Below are 18,823 nucleotides of genomic sequence, written 5' to 3' on the forward strand. Positions count from 1 at the left end.
GTTCGCGTGTCTGAACAACTGGCAAGACCTAACTGCAGACCCAGTTAGGTGCCACGGAAGCAACTAGGCGGAGACAGATAAGTCCCAAGGTTCACACCCTGGCAAAGACCTAGCGGGTCTGGGCTCTAAGGGTGGTTTTTGAGCAGAATCGGATCGGGATTTTGGTTTTGTTTTGAAATGAGAGATATTCACCCCTGGCTTCTGCAAAGTCAAAACTTATTTGGAGCGAGAGAACTCCCCGCTCCGCTTAGCGGTAGCACTAAACCCCCCAAATGACCAGGTACTTCTTTCCGGGGGGGGGGGGGGCGGTGAAGGGGAGCCCAGGGCCAGTGGGAGGGCAACCTAATCACCCCAGAACTGAGCCAGAGCCCTCAGCTCGGGCGGAGTCACTCCAGAAATGCCCCTCTTGCGGGAGAACGAGGACAGCCCATCCAATGGTCCTGCCTCGGCCACAGGATGCTCGGGAGAACGGGTCGAAAGTTGCTAGGGCGGGACCACCTGTCATTCCTAACTTCTAGCCCGGGTGGGCTCCTCCCCGTAGTCTCTCGACCACAGCGAGGGGCAGCCGGGGCGCCTACACCTGCACCACCTTCACCCCCGCCGGGACTGGTTTGGAAACAGCATCGACTAACCCGTGCCGACGCTAGGTACAACAAATGCCATTTTATTATTTCGATGTCTTGTCTCAAAATCAAAACATTTTCAAACACAACTAAGATATAAAATACAGCATAAAATGAGATTTTTTTTTTTTTTCCTCCCAAAGCAAAAAAAAAAAAAGACAACCAACAGAGACACCCCCAAACACTTCAGTCGGAGCTAATTAGGTGTGATTTTTGTGCCGCGCCACGTCGAAGGCAGGGGAGAAAGGAGCAGCCGGAACACCGCTTTGGGGGGAGCGTCCCTTTGGGCTAGACCAGTACTTCGGCTGCAGAGGTCAATTTAGCTTTCTGTGGACAGAACACCACCCTCCCGAGATAGGGCAGACGGAGGTTGCTATCCTAGCCGGAATGGGGCCGCCGGAGAAGACGTACCCCGCCGCCGTGCGACATTTGACTGGGCTGCTGTAGTGGACGGGGTCAGGAAGATGGAGGGCGAACCGCCCCCGTCTGAAGCCCACCCTCGCCTAAAACGAAGTTGACGTGGCCTCGCTTCGGTTACCGTGAAGAAACATCCCTTACCGTTAAACAGGTTTAGCTTCACCTGTGTCATAAATACTAGCGAGCCGGGATGGGGCCCGACTGGGAACGGCCCCCGACGGCCTCCGCCTACCGTGGAAGAGGCCGGGGTTCGCCGGGTCCGGTTGCCGCAGCGTGAGGAGCCCGGTGCCCACTCGGGGGGTCTGAACGGAACAGCTGGGCAGGGCCCGGGCTGAGGCCTCGAGAGTCCGTCGGCCCGGGAACTCCACCGCCAGCCCCATTTTTCAGCTGGCGTGGAGGGGGTGCCAGCCTTCCCCCTCGCTCGGGCCGTTGGACGCCTTTAGGCCCTCCAGACCGAGCGGGTGGGCACTTCTCGGAGATTTGATCGAAAGGAGGCGATGTCCCAGAGAGGAGAAAAGAACAAAAGGCTGCGGGAGGTGGTGTTACGCTGGAAAACAAACCCAAAGGTTCAGTATTTGAGCTGTGGGGGACGGCAGGGAGGACGCCGGGCCGTCTGCTGTGATTGGCGGGCGGTTGGGGGGCATAACGCCGGGTGGAAGCTGCTCCCCACTTTCCACTTCCCTTTTCCAAGGAGCCACCCTAGGTGGGTGGGGACAGCCAGGCCCCACCCCAGGGAGGGCACACACAGGGGCGCCAACGTCGTCCGGCATCGAGTACGCCAAGAAAGAGAAACGCAACGTGAGGCGGTGTTAGAAAACTTTAAATACAGGACTCAGATCAAATCAAGCCATCACAGATATTGTCAATTTGGCTGCAGGGGGAGAGGAAAAAAAAAAGGGAAAAACAAAAAAATTGAGCAGCAAAGCAACACTCTGCTTCTGAAATGGTAAACGCTGGGGCCAGAACCCAGCCCACGCTCGTAGCGTGGAGAAAAAACGTTTTCATCCATAAAAGTGGGGTGGGAGGGTCGGGGGAGAGCTCCTAAGAACCAGTTCAGGGGTTCACTCGAACTTTGACGGGAAGTTAAGATCTTGCTCGGTTGAGGGGGAATCTGGCTGTGGCCCGAGAGAGCCCTTGCGGGTGGGTGGGAGAGTTTCCGTTCTGGGAAGGAGGGCCTCGGCTGTCAGATCAGCCGTGCCGCCGCAACCAGGCCTTAAGCAGCAGCCTCCTCCCTCCTCCCCGACTAGGAAATGGGGAGTTGACCAGTTCTGCCTTTCTCCGACGGGCAGCTGCCGACACCCGCTGCTAAAAAGAAAAATCCAGCGGGCTGGCAGAAGCGAGGCCCGGTTCGGTTCTTCCCCCGTTGACGGTCCCAGATCTCCCAGTCGGGGTCAGGGGGCGGGGTGGGCCAACGGCCTCGTCTATCAGACGCCTCCTTCGGGTGGGGAAGAAGGGGACGTTAATTACGGCGGCTTAAATCGATGATCGGATCCCACTCCAGCCAGCGGGGCCATTTCCTCCTCATCCACCCCTTTTCTGTCTGTGTCAGTTTCTCTAGATGCTTAATACTGTACTTCAAGGGACTTCTGATTTTACAGTCAAACACACAAAGAAAAAACCCAAACTTCTTTTCGTATATGGCAAGAGCAATATGGGGGCGGGGGAACGGGGTGTCCAGAGAGTTTAGACTAGTGTTTCCTTGTTTGGCTGGGGCAACACAAATCAGAGTAGTTCGAGCGAGAAGTGTAAATGAGAGGAAAAAAAAATAAAAATAAAAAAGAGACCACCACATTGAATGATATGGCCGGGTTTCCGCTCACAGTACAACTTGGAGATTTTTTTCTGTTTTTTTAAATCATAAAAAACCCCACTTAGGCCAAAGGCGTAAGTAGCCCCGTCTCCCGCACCGCCCCCCGAGCCCCCGCCCGGGGCACGTGAACCGGAGGGGCTGTGGCCGACCTAAAAATAAAAAAAAGTGTGAGAGATCACGACTGGAGCAACGGGCTCCCGCTCGGATTTAGCCATCGATTTTGCGGATTATCGGTGTCGCTGCAGATAAAGCTCTCCAGACATCTGTGCCTTTACCGGAGGGGGGGGAGGGGCGGGGTGGGACACGAGAACGCCGGCAGTTTTGTCAAATCCACAGAGAGCCGGTCCCGGGCGGCCCCGGCTCGGGCCGGCCGGCGAGCCGGGCCCGTTACCACTCCTTCTTCTTCTCATCCATGGACACTCCGCCGGGCCCCAGGGCCACCACCAGCAGCAGGCCTCCGATGACGGACATGGTCTGGAAGAAGTCGTACTTGAGGAAGTCGTGCATGGGTTTGTAGACGGGGATGGTCCAGAAGGCGTTGAAATAGACGTTGATGCCGAAGAGCCAGACGACCAGAGTCAAGGCGGCCAGCTTGGTTTTAAAGCCGATGGCTACTAAGATGATCAGAGCCGTGCCCACGATGTTCTGGAGAATCTGGAGTGGGAGGAAGGGGATGCCCGTTAACAGGGTCGGAGCCATAACGTTAAGGGTGGCGCTGGGGCTGATAACGTCCGACGACCTTTCGGGAACGTGTTGTACTCTCCCAGCTGCACGGTGCAACGCTCCGCGCACGGCGAGAGCTCGATCGAGACGCCCGATCGGCTTCGGAGGTCTACCCGCCACGAGCTTCACGTCAAAGCCCTGATCGCTTTGGAGATCCAGGGGGGACTCGCTCCCTCCCAGCCCGAGTCAGCCATTCCTAGACCACAGGTGTAGCAGAGAAGCAGCACGGCCTCGTGGCTAGAATGCGGGCCCGGGGGTCTGAAGGATTGGGGTTCTAATCCCAGCCCTGCCACACGTCTGCTGTGTGACCCCGGGCAAGTCCCTTCGCTTCTCTGGGCCTCGGTTACCTCACCTGTAAAAAGCGGACTGAGACTGCGAGCCCCACGTGGGACAGGTAATGGGTCCAACCTGACTTCCTTGCATCTATCCCAGCACTTAGAACTGTGCTTGGCACGGAGTAAGAGCTTAAGAGATATTTTTATTATCGATAATAAAGAGAGAACAGCGGGGGAGGGCCAGGAGGCGGAATTTTGAGAGGGGAATCCAACCCTGGCTGTGAAGAACAGAGGGGAGCATGGACCGGAATCTAAAGGCCGGGAAGAGGAGTCACCCAGTTTCGTCAGTTGCTCAGAAGAAGTCCCGGCAGGAACAGATACTGAGCTCCGGCACCTGCTTCCTGGACCACCCCGCCACGGCTGCGGACTTTGAGGGGCTGGGATCTTGACGCTTGAATGCTCGCGGAAAGGCAGCTTCTATACTAGCCTGGGGCTCCTCTCCCCGCAAAGGGAATCCCATTTTGCTCAGACTAACAAAGGTGACATGCCATACCACCCACTGCCCGCTGAGGGGTGACCAAAGGATGGCTCTTTTTTCAGCCAGGGGCTAGGCTAGTTTTAGGTGGTAGACGTCCACGGCTCTTTACCCAGGGAGAACTCACACGATCCCTACCCAAAGCGGGGGGGAGGGGACGCCCCGGAGAGCCGATGACGAGCGGTGCGACCGAGGGTGGAGAGAGCCCGGGCCTGGGAGACAGAGGACCTGGCTCCTGAGCCCGGCTCTGACCCGTACCCGCTGCGTCTCCTCGGCCAAGTCGCTTGGCTTCTCTGGGCCTCAGTTTCCTCATCCGTAAAATGGAGATCCAATCCCGTTCTATTTCCCCCTCGGACCGCGAGCCCCACGCGGGTCAGGGACGGCGTCCGACCTGCTTGTCCGGTATCTACCCGAGTGCCCGGCCCGTAGCCAGCGCTTAAATCCCCCGATTCTTACGACGATCATCATTAAGAGCGGTAGCGGTGTCCGACCTCCAGACTCCCTGGAGCAGGCACGGGTTCTTACCGAAAAGAAGCTGGCATCAAAGTGAAGGAGAGTCATAAACATCAGGACAAGCAGGACCCTGCCGCCGAGCTGCATGTACTGTTTTGGGGAGCTCTCCCGCATGGTGGGGACACCGGCAAACATGCTCTTCCCTTCAGAACGGGATTCAGCCAGCAGCAGCAGCAAACCTCCTCCCAAGGCCAGATTCCTACGCGTTGGAGGAAACGGAGAACAAACTCGCGAGATTTGTTGGGCGTATTGCTGTCGACGACGATCTGGGCATTCGCGTCCCGAGCTTCTTCTGATGAAAAAACACCCCACCGCGACAAAACCCCCCAGTCCCGGACGATCGCTACTGTGTGTCATTTGAAGACACCCCCTTCCTCGTCTCTCCCCCGTTATTTGGGCGCGAGAGACACGCTGCAAATTAAAATCCTTTTTGCACTGTAATTTGCAGAGAGGTGCTTCTGCAACTCAGAGCAAATGTCAGTCATTAAACTGAATGCCGGGTCCGAACCTGCACTGGCTGAAGAGACGGATTTCAAAGGTCTGACCTTGGGATAGCTAATGTTATCCCATGACGCTTAAATAAATCACTCTCTTCCGGGGTCATTTCACTCAGATATCTCACCGGGTTATCCCGAAATCCTCAGCAGAGTGCTTGACACACAGCAAGCGTGTAACAAATACCATTACTGTTATTAGTATTAATAATAATAATAACGAACCCTACTTTGGGATATCAATTGGGGCACTGCTAGAGGAAACACCCCAATTCTTTCTACCCTCAACCCCGAAACAGACCTACCTCATCAAAAACTTTAGATCCCATAAAATACTGTAGGCGATGGTCTGTGGGGAAGACACAAAAACAACACAATTCTCAGAATCATCAAACTCTTCTGCATCTAAGAATGTTTACTGTGCATCTGCTTGAAAAATAAGAGCGGGCTTTTCAAGGCTCACGTTCCAAATTGAGAAAGGCACTTGACGAGATCGTCAAGGCAGTCGCTCGGGAGAAGCGGCTCTGGACTGTCAGTTCGTTGCGGGCAGGGAACATGACTGCTAAATCTGTTGTATTGTTCCCTCCCAAGCACTCAGTACAGTGCTCTGCCCACGGTGAAGCGCTCCATCAAAACCATTCACTGATTGATTGCCTTTGGATTCTACGCAAAACACCCTGTTTAGAAAGCATTATCCCACATTAGCTCGAGGTGAGCTGAAGGACGAGGGGGAAAATTGATCTCGTGACAAGTGAAGGAGGAGAAGATGCATGTGCAGAAAACCTGAGTACCAAAGTACAACTGCAAATCACACTCGTTCAGTCTGGGAAACTCGAGTTAGTGATAGAAGCAGAGATGGAGGATCAGAGCCCAAGCCCCGCTCCTTGGCTAGGGGTTGATCACACTTGAGAGGGGTGGATTCTACCCTCTCAACCGAGTTATCCGAACCGGCCTCTACCTAGCTTAGCCCGCCACCCGAGCCGGACGGCAACCAAAGCCAAGAAGAGGGCACGGACGAAAGAAAGATGGGATCCAGACAAGACTGACTTCGGGCAGCCAAGCACCCGGACCCTGAGCCCTAACTGGCGAACGCTGCCTGCCGAAAATCACTACTTACCTGTAATGCTATAATCCCGAACAGTCCAAAGCAGGCATACTGCACAAAGTTTCTGCTCAGCACCAAGATGCAGCCAGCTAAGGAAGGAAGGGGAACAAGGGCAAAAAGGTTTAATTTATGCCCTGGGAAGGCAACGTAGGTCAAAAGTAGTGTTGTAGGGGCGGGGGGCGGGGAAGACAGACCAGAATCTGCGACACAGGGCCAAGAGGGACTTTATCCCTGGTTGCCATTACTTTTGGAGAACATCTGCTGTAGTACTTCTCACCATCACTTAGGTGTGGATTTTAGATAATCACAGCACAGATGCATACCCAAATAGAGATAACTACTAGGAGACTCTGGGAATATGAGAGAGAAAGGAAACAAACAAATAGAGAGCACGTGAGAGCAGAAAAGAGAGAGGGGGAGGGAAAGCCAGAGAGGGGGAGATGCACCCGCCAATATTCGTAGTGGGTATACTATTCACTTTAAGTGACCATGAAAAGGGCATCAGCTCAGGCCCTGGGATGGCCATTCTGAAGATCGGAGTTCAGGAACGATTCTCATTAAGTCGACCACCCTTCCAACCTTTGGAGAACCTGGGACAAACCTCTTGGCCTCCTAGGAGTGGCCCGAGTGAGTGGACAGCCACTGCAAGGTGGCCAGAGAGGTAATAAGAACCCAAGGCCACGGCGGGGCCTCCTGCAGCCACTTACTCAACTGCCCCAGAAGGTTTAGGAACACAAAGATGGAGGCCAATATGTAGCCACAGTTCCAGGTGGCGTCAATATAGTCTCTCTGCTCGCTCCACTGGAACCACATGCGGATGCCATCCTCCAGGAAGGTGCTGATCAGGCACAGGCGGGCCACGTGAGGGAGATACTGCTTCGTCACACGCAGGAACTAGGAGAGGAACAGAAGACGAGTCAATGAGAGAGAGGAGGGAGAAAAATGACCGGGGTGGGTTGGATCAGTTAAACGGCAAACCGAAGCCATGCCCTTCCTGACTACCAAAGTGCCGACTGTCTCCAAAGGTAGGCATCACGAAGAGTGTAGGAGAGAGAGAACGAGTGCACATACACACAAGCACACGCTCCTTGAGGGCGGGGATCAGGTCTACCAACTCCTGTACTCTCTCGAGCGCTTAGTACAATGGTCCGCACATAGTAAGTGCTCAGTAAATACCACTGATTGCGGGGGCAGAGGGGGAACGAGATCAGAGAATTCACCTACTGCAATTCTGGATCAGAGCCCAGGAACTTATTATGAAGTGTTCTGTCACGCTTGGAGACCATCAGCCCTGGAAGTTGTTATCCGCTTGGTCACCAACTCGACATGACCTTTTCTACCGGAAAGTTGGCGAGGCGATCCTCTGGGTGCGGATTTCCACTTTCTACTCTCGCTAGACTAAAGTAAGGTGGCAGTCGGGGCTCCAAAGTCAATTGCCCTGGAGGTTTGGATTGAGTAATTTGGCCTCTAAATTTAGGCCACGCCACAAAACTAGTGCAGCTCTGTTGAAATGGGGCTGCAGAGACATTTAGACCTGAAACTTCTGAGCCACTACGGGAATACTCTGGATCTGCCCAGATCTCCGCAGCTAAGGATCGAGGCTACAGCAGTTTATACCCTGCAGCAAATATGCAAAGACAGTTCTTTGGATATTTAAGGATTCATTCCATGAAATCCCTCATCGTTAACGACAAAAATCCCTCGATTACTTCCCGTGATAGGTGGTTTCAGAGAGAGGGACAGGAGGGTGTTAAGGCAGCAATGGAACGCAAATTAGTGAAGTAATTAGGAGATGCCGGAAAAAGGAAAAGTGCAAAAACCGGCCATGTAATCCCAAATGAGTTTGTGTTATTTCCAAAATCTGATAGGGCATATGTACCATGTAAAATGTCGTGCAGAGCTGACATTCAGAAACAAACTTCAGGGTAAAATTCAAGGTCAACACACAGTTAAGGGAGGGGGGAAGAAAAAGCCCTTAGAGATAACACGACCAATATACTGGGGAGAACGGAATCAAAAGAGCCACCCACATCAGAGATATGTCAGGTAGTGAGAGTCTAAAGGGTAATCTGGCTCAATCCAACCCTCCAAGGGGAGTGACGAACGAGGCGGAGTTTCTTGCCTTCCAGGATGAACACAAAGGTTGGGATCAAGGAAGACGTGGAGAGAGGGCGATCGCTTGGGATTTGCCATTTGATAGTTGCATAAAACGTCCTAGAAGCGTCACACTGCAATAAGGCAGTCCAAGCCTCAGTTATTTAGCTCAGCTTTGGAAGCAAATCATCTCCCACTTGGCAGGAAAACTCACCCGCCTCTCCTAACCCCTGCCCTAGCACAAGTGCCACAAAAGAGAGAAGGACTAATTGCTGTCCAAACAAGTCAGAGACCAACAGATCTGAAGATAATAAAGGGGGGTGGGGGGAGAAAACCTAGCTTTAAACCTAGCTAGAATAACCTCTCAACGCTACATGCAGGCGGAAATTCTCTCTCAGTAACTCTTCCATTTTAAAATGCAAGTTTCAAGCTGTAGAATTAAAGTTATTCTGCTTCAAGAGAAGGGAATGGGGGTGGGGAAAGAGACAGTGATTTGTGAGGGGAAGCCTAAAGAATGGAAGACTGAATACAGATCGATAAAATGAGTCCCTTCGCAGGAGACCTGTGACTCACTCACATACACCACCCCGCAGCAGCCAGAACAGAAATTTAGCCCTTTAAAAAGGAGGGAACTAAACAGAAATTTAGCCATTTATAAAGGAGGGAACTGAACCGCAAACATTTCCCAGTTTCCAACTGATGGTTCAAAAGCTTTTAAAATGCTCGGCCACCACCTGATTCGGCCTCCACTGGAGCTGGGGTGCCACAGATCTACACCTGGGTGACGTTAAGGTTTCCAGCCCCCATTTTGGCATTAACGACCTTTACAAGAAGGCCGGGCCTTGAAGCCGGTTCTCCAGCGACTAGGGGAAAACTTCCTCCTAACAAAAACAAAACAAGGCCGGAGCGATTCATGAATTCATCTGAGGAGAGTGAAGGATATTTTCTGGCAATGAGACGATAACTGACTTCCAAATTTCCAAAGGGCAAAGATAGGAACCACGCAAGGGGTCAGAGTTAGAGGTTCTAACCCAACCCTTAGAAGGCCCAGTTATCAGAGGTGGTTAATTTGCTTAGTCACTCAACTAGGTATGTCCACCGCATACATGTTTGCACAAGCTTACTTAAGAGATATTCGTCTCTTCAGCAAACAAAGTCAGAGCAACTGCTTGGTTTCCAGATCTCTCTTCCCCGGGGGGAATCTTCAAACCTCACACAATGTAGTCCATTACCCAGAGATCTGCCAGAATCGGCTGGGAAGTCAATATGGCTCCTTGAAGTCTCTAGTCGCTGAGGGCAGATGGAGCGAGTTAGGAGAAATACCATAAAAAGGAGAATAAAGGAAAAATAGATTTCCCGATCTAAAGCCTGCCGGAGAGAGGGGTAAAGAAAAAAGGAGAGTGATCTTGTCTGTCTTCTTAAAAAAAAAAAAAAAGGGGGGGGGTGCAGGTTATCAGACTGAAGGCCAAAACAGAGAATGACTACTAAGATTCTCTAGATTCCTGGTGGAAAATATTTGGCTTTTCTCTCCGCATAAATAGCTATTTTAAAGCAGGCTCTATTTGAGGCCCACGCAGGAGGAAGCTAGGAGCCTCTTTAGAAGTTTCACAGCACTTAGGAACCTCTCTATAAATTACATATTATAATCTATTTATATGAATGTCTGTCTCCCCCCGCCAGACTGAAAGCACACAGGGGGCAGGGTTCGTAGCTACCAACGCTGTTGAATTCTGTTGTACAGAGCTCCGTTTAAGGGCTCAATAAGTACCACTGATTGACTTAGTCTTTATTTCACACGTGGAACTAGAGTTTACCCTAACCTCACCCTGGTACCCAACTACATAAGCTAGCCTCGAAGGTTGCTCCGCCTCCGAGAAGTTGCCTCAAACGGCCCTAGTTTGAGTTTTGACTCGGCTGATGGCACTTCCTAGAAAAATGAGCATCTATGACAAGTGACCCAACCAGTGCAGATAAACACAAGCTGAAGACTAAAAAGGCAGAGTTAGGCCAAGCAGTCCTGCTGATCCTCAACATCCCAGAGAGTGAGCATCCACCCATCCATCCAATTCCACCTTCATGCAATGGGGTCTCTACATCCTGACGCTCCATGCAGGTTGGGTAAACGCAACGAGCACAACTCAACCTGTGGTTAGCGAACCCGTCAGACCGAGAGAGGAAAAAGTAAAAAGTTCCCAACTAACCGATGAGATCTTGAAGGAAGGAAGAGAGATTTCACAATTAATTGACACAGAATTGACAACAGAGAGCGGTGGAAAATACGGCAGTAGGGAGGTACGACATTCTGGTGATTTAAACAGGGACCACTGAAAAATCCGCATGTACTTAGACCAGGATAGGATTTAAGCCTAAAGAAGGGGCCCTAATGCTAAAATCTTGGGGCAAAACTTGACACTTGGCCATTGAAGAGAAGGAACAAGGGCTTTCTAGAGTAGTGGTTCCCCATCACACACCGGGGGACTTGGGGACTACTCAGCGTGCCTGAGCACTGGCCATATTTGTTTTCATTCCAAGCAATTGTGGGACCGCTCCCAGTGGTGTTCATGCCAACCCAGCCAGACCTCAAGTCTTTTTTCATTATTATCATTATTATTATTGTTGTTAATAATAAGTATTGACTACGGGCCAAGCACTGTGCTAAACTCTGAAGTAGATACAAGAGCATCGGGTCGGAGCCAATCCCCGTCCCTCACTGGACTCACGATTCTAAGGTAAACCAAGGCAGGTACGAGGGGTGGGTCTTGTGAACCCTAGACGTATCCCATTCTCCACTCATCTGGGGCTGGGGAAGCACGCCCCACCAACTAGCCCTTATATCTTTGGGGTGCCTTAGGACGAAGCAAAAAACAGACAAACAAAAAAGAGCTGGGAAACACTATTTGAAAGCAGCAGTTGGAGGAAGTCCAAGCAGGAACTCTGGCCAGAAGGCCATCATTATCATCTTTCTTTGATCCCGTGGAGATCGGAGAAAGAGACAAAGTCACAGACTGGGCAGGAATGCCCTCCGGAGCCCGCAGAGAACAGCACACGCGGTTGGTCCTGCCTTGGCTAAGAGAAGCAGAGTGAGTCACCCATCCAGGGTTTCCCTAGGAAGTTCCCCATCCGAATACAAAAGTCGGCAAGTTTCTGCTGGATCAAGAGTGATCAAGGCTGGAGATTTGTTCACAAGAAAGAAAAAAAAAATGTCCTGACCTCTTTTTTGAATCAAGGCTCCCAGGCAACTTCCAGAGCGGTGGGGAGACTACTTTAGGTACAACACTATTTTATGTTAAAATACTAATCTTCCAGGGAAGCCTAAGAGGTTCACATTCCAAACAAACCGACAAACCAGGGACAGAGCAAACCAAAAAGTGTCCTCCCTTGCCAGGTGAAGGAGGCAGAAGAGGAAATCGGGGCGTCTGCCATCCTCCTCCGAATGGGAGGAAGCAAGGAGGGTGCGGGGGGGCCTGTAACCTGAACCCTGTGGGAGAACGCTCACCGAGGGCTTGGGTGGGGAGGGAAGAAAGGAAAGGAGAGCACCTTCGGGCGCGCACTACCGTAATAGGAAACCCATCACTACAAACCGTCCGTCAGCAAAAGTGTTTACGAATTAACACAATGAAAGAACTGCTACCCATTCTGGGCCATCCGACCCACTCTCGATCCCAATGATCCCCCGAGCTCTTTTGGGGCCATCCTGGAGAAGGAGCTATTGAACACAGAAATGAGCTCAATCTGCTTTCCGGATCCTCTCCGGGATCTTACCCCAAACCTCCCCATGGAAACCGGAGGGCCCATCTTCATTCCCCCAAGGTCAAGGAGACTCGTTCAAGCCTAATCTCTTATCTTCCTAATGAGCAATCAAGAAGTCATTTAGGCACCGATTCTCTTGTTCCCCTCGGCCTTAGTCATAGAAATGGGTCTACTCCGACGTCATCTCTGGCCGAGTCTCAGTCCAGTCATGAAGCTTTCAGGACGGAGCTCCGGGAAGGAGGCGATGACTACAATGGTTTGCGCAGCCCTTCTTGGGCTCTCTCACTGAGCCCAGCCCGTCCAGTTCTCCCTGGAGCAGAGCGTGTTCTCCTCTCCTAAACTGTAAGCTGGTTGCGGGCAGGGAACGTGTCTACCACCCTGCCCTATCGTACTCTCCCAAGCGCTTGGTACAATGCTCTGCCCATGGTAAGCGCTCGATAAAGACGACTGGTCCGTTGCAAAGCGCAGAAGGGCACACGGAGGCTAAGCTCCTTAATAATAAGAATAATAATAATGGTGCTTGTTGAGCGCTATGTGCCAGGCACTATACTAAGCGCTGAGGTGGATACGACCAAATCGGGTTGGACACAGTCCCCGTCCCACGTGGGGTTCACAGTCTCAACCCCCATTTTACAGATGAGGGAACTGAGGCCCAGAGAAGTGAAGTGACTTGCCCAAGGTCACACAGCAGACAACGGCAGAGTCGGGATGAGACCTCATGGTTCACTCCTTGTGGACAGGGAAGATTTCTTATCATCCCCTTTGTACTGTTCTCTTCCAAGTGCCTAGACCATTGCCGGTACACACAAAGCACTCAATAAATACCACTGCTGGGCTCTTTTATGGGCAAGTCTCATTTACAACTGAAGTGAGCACAGCAGTGCGCAGACGGGTCCATTTCACAAACGAAAAACCAGGTAACACCACAACACCGGGCTTATCCGTTGCTCATAATTAGGTCAGCCCCGGTAAGGAAGCCCCAACCGGCCCAACCTTCTCTCCCACAGCTTAGAGGCCAGAGATCTTCTTTAGTCTCTCAGCCGTTTCCCTACCCGATAATGAACGATGACAATAATAAATATGGTACTTGTTAAGCGCTTACTCTGTGCCAAGCAGTGTTTTAAGCAGCCGGGGGAGAAACAAGTCGATCGGGTCGGACACAGTCCCCATCCCACAAGGGGTTCTGAGCCTTAATCCCCATTTTACAGACGAGGGAACTGAGGCCCAGAGAAGTGAAGTGACTTGCCCAAGGATCAGAACCCATGTGAGTTCCAATTCCGGCTAACTCGGGCGGTCCCCAAACCACCCCCCTCTCCACTCATTCCTCCCAAAAGGCATCGAGGGCACGGAACAAAAGGCCTCCAAGTTTAAACCCTCTCCCCTCCCTGCAACTCTATTCTATTCCTTCCCTATTAAGAAGGGGTAGGAGCAGCGGTATTTACTGAGCACTTACAATGTGCAGAACGCTGTGCAAAGTGCTCAGAAGGGCACAATAGAGTTGAAAGACACACCCTCTGCTCACCATGAACTTCCAATCTAAGGTGAGTGAGGTGAGTAGGGAAGATCATTATTTCAAGTTCTTCGTGGGCAGGGAATGGGTCTGTTTATTGTTACTCTGTACTCTCCCAACCGCTTAGTAAAGTGTTTAGCACCCAGTAAGCACTTGATAAATACGACAGAATAAGAATTGAGGATTATTTTCTTTCACGCTCCTCAAATCGGAGATGATGGCGGGGTCTCGTGGAAAGAGCATGGGGCCGGGAGAGGAGAAGACCCCGGTTCTAGTCCCAGCTCCGCCACTGACTTCCTGCGTGGTCCGGGGCAAATCGATTACTCTAGACCTCAGTTTTCTCAACTGTAAAGTGGGGATAAAATACCAGCTCTTAGACTGCAAGCTCCTTGTGGGAGAACTTTGAAAAACTCCAGACGTTAAGGCTTGGCACCTAGTAAGCAGTGAATAAACGTGATTTCAAAAATAAAAATTCAGATTATCCGCCTGGAAAGGCACATCTGCTACACAGGACAAGCGGGGAGGAGAGGAATACACGCATTTTGGAACAGAGGAAAAATGGGGAGCCCCAATCTCCCACTGAAAGTGGTATTATCAACTCTTTGGGTCAACTAGAGAGCCCTGTAAACCATCTCTGCACAAAGTGCCACAGTGCGCTTCAATCCCAGTGGTCTGGAAAAATCAATGCTCCTCCATAAATGCCTAATTTACTAGCAGGGGATAAACCTGGGGACTGGGAGAACTGGGCCAAGTCTGACCAACAGACTCCAGCAGTCAAATGACTCTATTTCTTGGCAATGTATAGATTTTCCGGCCTAGTGGAAAGACCAGGGACCTGGGTTCTAATCCCAGCCCTGTCACTTGCCTGCTGTGTGACCTTGAGCAAGTCACTTACCCTCCCTAGGCTTCGGTTCCCTCACCTGCAAAATGGAGATTCAATAGCTGTTCTCCCTCTACCTTAGACCGCGAGCCCCACGCGGCACCTGATTACTGGTATCCGCCCCAGTGCTTAGTACAGTGTTTGGCACTTAACAAATACCACAATCATTACGATTATTACCCTCTGTTTGCATTTTAGTAGACTAGACTCATTATCGTGTTCTGGAAAAGGTGGAAGGAGCCATAAACCACTGTTTCAGAGATCTTGGGAGGGGTAGTGGACAATTACAGGGGATGCTACAATGGAGAAGCTGGGTAGCCGAGTGGAAAGCCACCTGTGCCTGGGAGTCAAAAGACCTGCGGTCATTCATTCCATCACATTTTTTGAGCGCTCATTGTGTGCAGAGCACTGTACTAAGCACAGTACAGCAAAAAAGAGAGACAATCCCTGCCCACAAAGGGCGTTCTAGTCCCGGCTCTGCCACTTGCCTTTTGTGCGACTTTGGACGAGTCACTTAACTTCTCGGTGCCTCAGTTGTCTTAAGCTGTAAAATGAGGATTTTACTCCTACTTTAGATTGTAAGCTCCATGTGGGACAGGGATTCGAACCGAACCGATCATCTTGTATCTACCCCAGCATTTATCACAGGGCTTGGCATACTGTAAGTGCTTAACAAACACTATCATTATTATTTCAACTGGTCTCGGGTCAACCTCTTGCTCACTGAAGATGTTCAAATGATTAAAGTTCTGGCCTTGGATGATGATTACCGCATCTAGTTTCCTGGTTTAAATATTTTGACTGACTCTTGATCATTTTTATCCCTAGTGCGGAGAGACAAGAGCCTCAGAAAGAGAAACCACAGTTATGTCACTGCTCCTCAACCAATTAAGAAACCCCCAAAATGAATTACAGAAAATAAGAGAAAGTATCTAGCACTGAAGCCACAACTTCTTATCTATTTTTTTTTTTTTAACATGATGGATTTACACAGCAACTGGGTCCTTATCTGGACTTGAGTTTTGCAAGTGAAATTTCACAACTAAGTAGTTTGGCAGGATGAAGGTTATCTATGTGAATGCCATGGCTACCTCCATTAATAAGAGCAATCTTCTTAGTGAGAAGTTGCTTCACAAATAAAATGGGGTCAAAAAAATTATGTCAACGAGAATTAGCCCTTGCAGGGGGGGAATGGGAGAACCCAACCTACTTATTTCCTGGCAGGCTTCTTTTCAGTTATTAGATTCTTTTTTATTCGGCTTTAAAGAATTTTTTCATCCTTCATTTCCACCTCCAGATCCGATTTAAAATGTTAGCACTTCAACAGTGTCATGCCAAAGGAGTCTTCAGAAGTCAACTAGGAAACTCGGAAAGGAGAACGGGTTCTCCAGTCCTATTCACTTATACGGGAGTAAGAGAAGCACTCCGGGCTAGATATCAGAGAAAACCTATTTGCCACACACCCGATTAATCGGCAGAAAAAGCCCAATCACTTTGGCCTCGCGAACTATCTTGCCTCCATCACTAGCCGGGACTAGATATCAATCTAAACAATTAAAAATTACACTCACCACTAATCACTGCTTCATCTCAGCTAACGGAGCCCTGCATATTCGGAGGACTGAGAAACGGGAGAGGGACAAGGAGATAGGGTTGGTCAGACTTTCTGCTACTTCTCCCGTCCCAGAAAAGAGACCTCTTGCTTCACTAGAATGGCCTAGTTTAAACAATTTCGTGAACTATACAAAAAAACAAACACACACCCCCTCACCCCCAATTCACCACTACTTTTGCCAAGCTTAACCAGAGCACCAGACTATTTTATCCTTCATTCGATGGCTCTGTTTTGATGGCTTTGAGAAATTTTAACACTGAAGACGTCTTTGTTTTCTGGGCCTTCCCTGTTGTCCGGAGTGCCACCTGTACACTTTTAGAAAAAACAGGCCTACCCCCCTCCCTTTAGGTGAGAGTTACCCACACTCAACAAATGGAGGAGGGGGCAGAGTCCAACCCAGGAAGGAAGGATAGAGTGGGATTGTGGAAAGGCCCTGCGGTTCAGCCGGGCGGGGGGAGCGTGTTGGGCGTCCCTTTATTCCTGGAAGGGCAAGAGTGCGGATTCCCGAAGGCCCTGATGGGATCCACCATTGTTTTAGGATCCTGACCATTCAGGAGACAAATGGTCCCTCCAGACCCTTGGTTTGGAGAAGAAGGCCAACAACCTGACTACCAAATTGGGGGGGTGGAGGACACCCCTAGTTAGCAGCCCTTGGATTGAAAGGCAGGATCCCAAGAGGGGTCAGAAGTTGGTACCCGGAGCCAGCCCTCACCTCCTCAGAAATAATAAGGGGATCTGTGAAGCTTTCACTGTGTCGAGCACTGCCCTAAGCGCTGGGGGAGAGACAAATGAATCGGGTGGGACACGGTCCCTGTCCCCCTTAGGGCTCTCGGCCTAACTAGGAGGGAGAGCAGGACTAGCTTGGCCCCAGTTCCGTGAATTCATCCCATCGTCCTGCACGCTTACTGTGCGCTAAGCACTGTGCCAACGGCCTGAAGCACTGTACTGGCCAGGGGGTGCGGGGAGGGGCTGTCGGCTGCGAAAATGGGGATGCGGGGGGAGAAGAGCAAGGGCTACCAATCCCCAAGGTTGGGGGAGGAAAGTGAGGAAGGAAGATAAAGAGGTGGGGATCCTGGGCCTGCAGCCGCCCCCCACTCCGCCGACCCCGGGCTGGTCTCCCCTCGGATGAGAGGGGCCTGGGGGGCAAAGGGGGGGCGAAAGGGGGTGGGGGGTGGTCTCTCTCTGCCTAACGGGGAGGGAGGCTCTCCAGTGAGGGAGGGGAACGGGGGATGCTGAGAAAGCCGGGGGGGAGGGAGAGGGGGGCAGTTAGGGAAAGCCGGGAATGAGAGGCTGTTGCAGAACGGGGAAGGGGGGAAGAGGAGGAGGAGGAGGGGACCGAGGAGAAGGGGATCGGGAAAGAAGGGGACCGGGAGGAGGAGGAGAGGATCGGGGGATCGGGAAAGAGGGAGGAGGAGGAGGGGACCTAGGAGAAGGGGATCGGGGGATCGGGAAAGAGGGGGACCGGGGGTGGGGGGATCGGAAGGAGGAGGAGGAGGAGGAAGGCCGGGGAGAAGGGGCTCTGGAAGGTGGGCGGGGGGGGACGGGGAGGAGGAGGAAGGCCGGGGGAAATGGAGGGGAGGAGGCGGGTAGTGTGGAGTGCGGGAGGGCCTGGGCGGGTCCGTGCGGTGGGGGTGCCCCGGCGCGGGGCCCACCTGGTCGGCGAAGTCTTCGGCGGTGCCCATCAGGTCGTTCTGGCCCATGGCGGCGGCGAGGGCTGCGACGAGGGCGGCGCGGGCTCCGGCTCGCTCGGGGGGGACTGACTGCCGCGGGGGGAACTGCCGGGGGGGGACGGGACTGCCGGGGGGGACTGCCGGGGGTGGCGGCGGTGACGGGGGCTCCTCTTCCTCCTCCTGCTGCCGCGGCCGGGGCCGGTCCCGGGGCGGGGAAGGAGGGTCTGTTGGGCGGCGGGGCCTGCACAGGAAGTGGGGCGGCGGGCTCGGCTTCGGCCTCGCCAGCGGCGGCGGTGACTCCTGCTCCTCCGGCTCCTCCGGCCCCCCCGGCTCCTCCCCCTCCCGCCCCTCGTCGTCGTCGTCGTCGTCGTCCTCCTCCTCCTCCTCCCCTTCGTCGTCCTCCTCCTGCTGCCACGTAGGCCAAGCCTTAAAGGGGCCGCACAAGCCCCGCCTGTCACTCACTCGGCCATCCTGCCGACCCGCCAGCCCGTCAGCCAGCCAGACGGTCAGCCGGACAGCCTGTCGGCCGTCCGTCCGGCCCCTCAGCCACCCCCTCAGCCATCCACCCAGTCAGCCATCCCGTCGACCATCCATCCCCTCAGCCATCCCGTCAGTCATCGAGAAGCAGCGGGGCTCAGTGGAAAGAGCCCGGGCTGGGGAGTCGGAGGTCACGGGGTCAAATCCCGGCTCGGCCACTTGTCAGCTGGGTGACGGTGGGCAAGTCACTTCGCTTCTCGGTGCCTCAGTTCCCTCATCTGTCAAATGGGGGTGAAGACCGCGAGTCCCACTGGGACAACCCGATTCCCCTG

The 18,823-nt window shown here is 52.5% G+C and overlaps 1 protein-coding gene across 1 annotated transcript; it reads right to left on the reverse strand.

Moving 5' to 3' along the window:
* Positions 1–643: 643 nt before the first annotated feature.
* Positions 644–18,342, reverse strand: SURF4 (surfeit 4). The gene is made up of 6 exons (XM_001521594.5): positions 17,997–18,342; positions 7,203–7,389; positions 6,508–6,584; positions 5,696–5,739; positions 4,909–5,095; positions 644–3,504 (listed from the first exon to the last, which is right to left on the reverse strand). The coding sequence occupies exons 1-6, from the start codon at positions 18,042–18,044 to the stop codon at positions 3,238–3,240; spliced, it is 810 nt and encodes a 269-aa protein (XP_001521644.4). The 5' UTR covers positions 18,045–18,342; the 3' UTR covers positions 644–3,237.
* Positions 18,343–18,823: the final 481 nt, after the last annotated feature.

The sequence above is a fragment of the Ornithorhynchus anatinus genome, chromosome 4, assembly GCF_004115215.2.
Source record: "Ornithorhynchus anatinus isolate Pmale09 chromosome 4, mOrnAna1.pri.v4, whole genome shotgun sequence".
NCBI lineage: Eukaryota > Metazoa > Chordata > Mammalia > Monotremata > Ornithorhynchidae > Ornithorhynchus > Ornithorhynchus anatinus.

Bases quoted from the DNA above. Each gene is read 5' to 3' on its own strand.
- SURF4 (XM_001521594.5), bottom strand. From the start codon at position 18,044: ATGGGCCAGAACGACCTGATGGGCACCGCCGAAGACTTCGCCGACCAG. The intron at 5,096-5,695 runs GTAGGTCTGTTT...TCCAACGCGTAG, and splicing joins GATCTAAAGTTTTTGATGAG to GAATCTGGCCTTGGGAGGAG. The intron at 3,505-4,908 runs GTAAGAACCCGT...CTCCCACTCCAG, and splicing joins TTGATGCCAGCTTCTTTTCG to ATTCTCCAGAACATCGTGGG.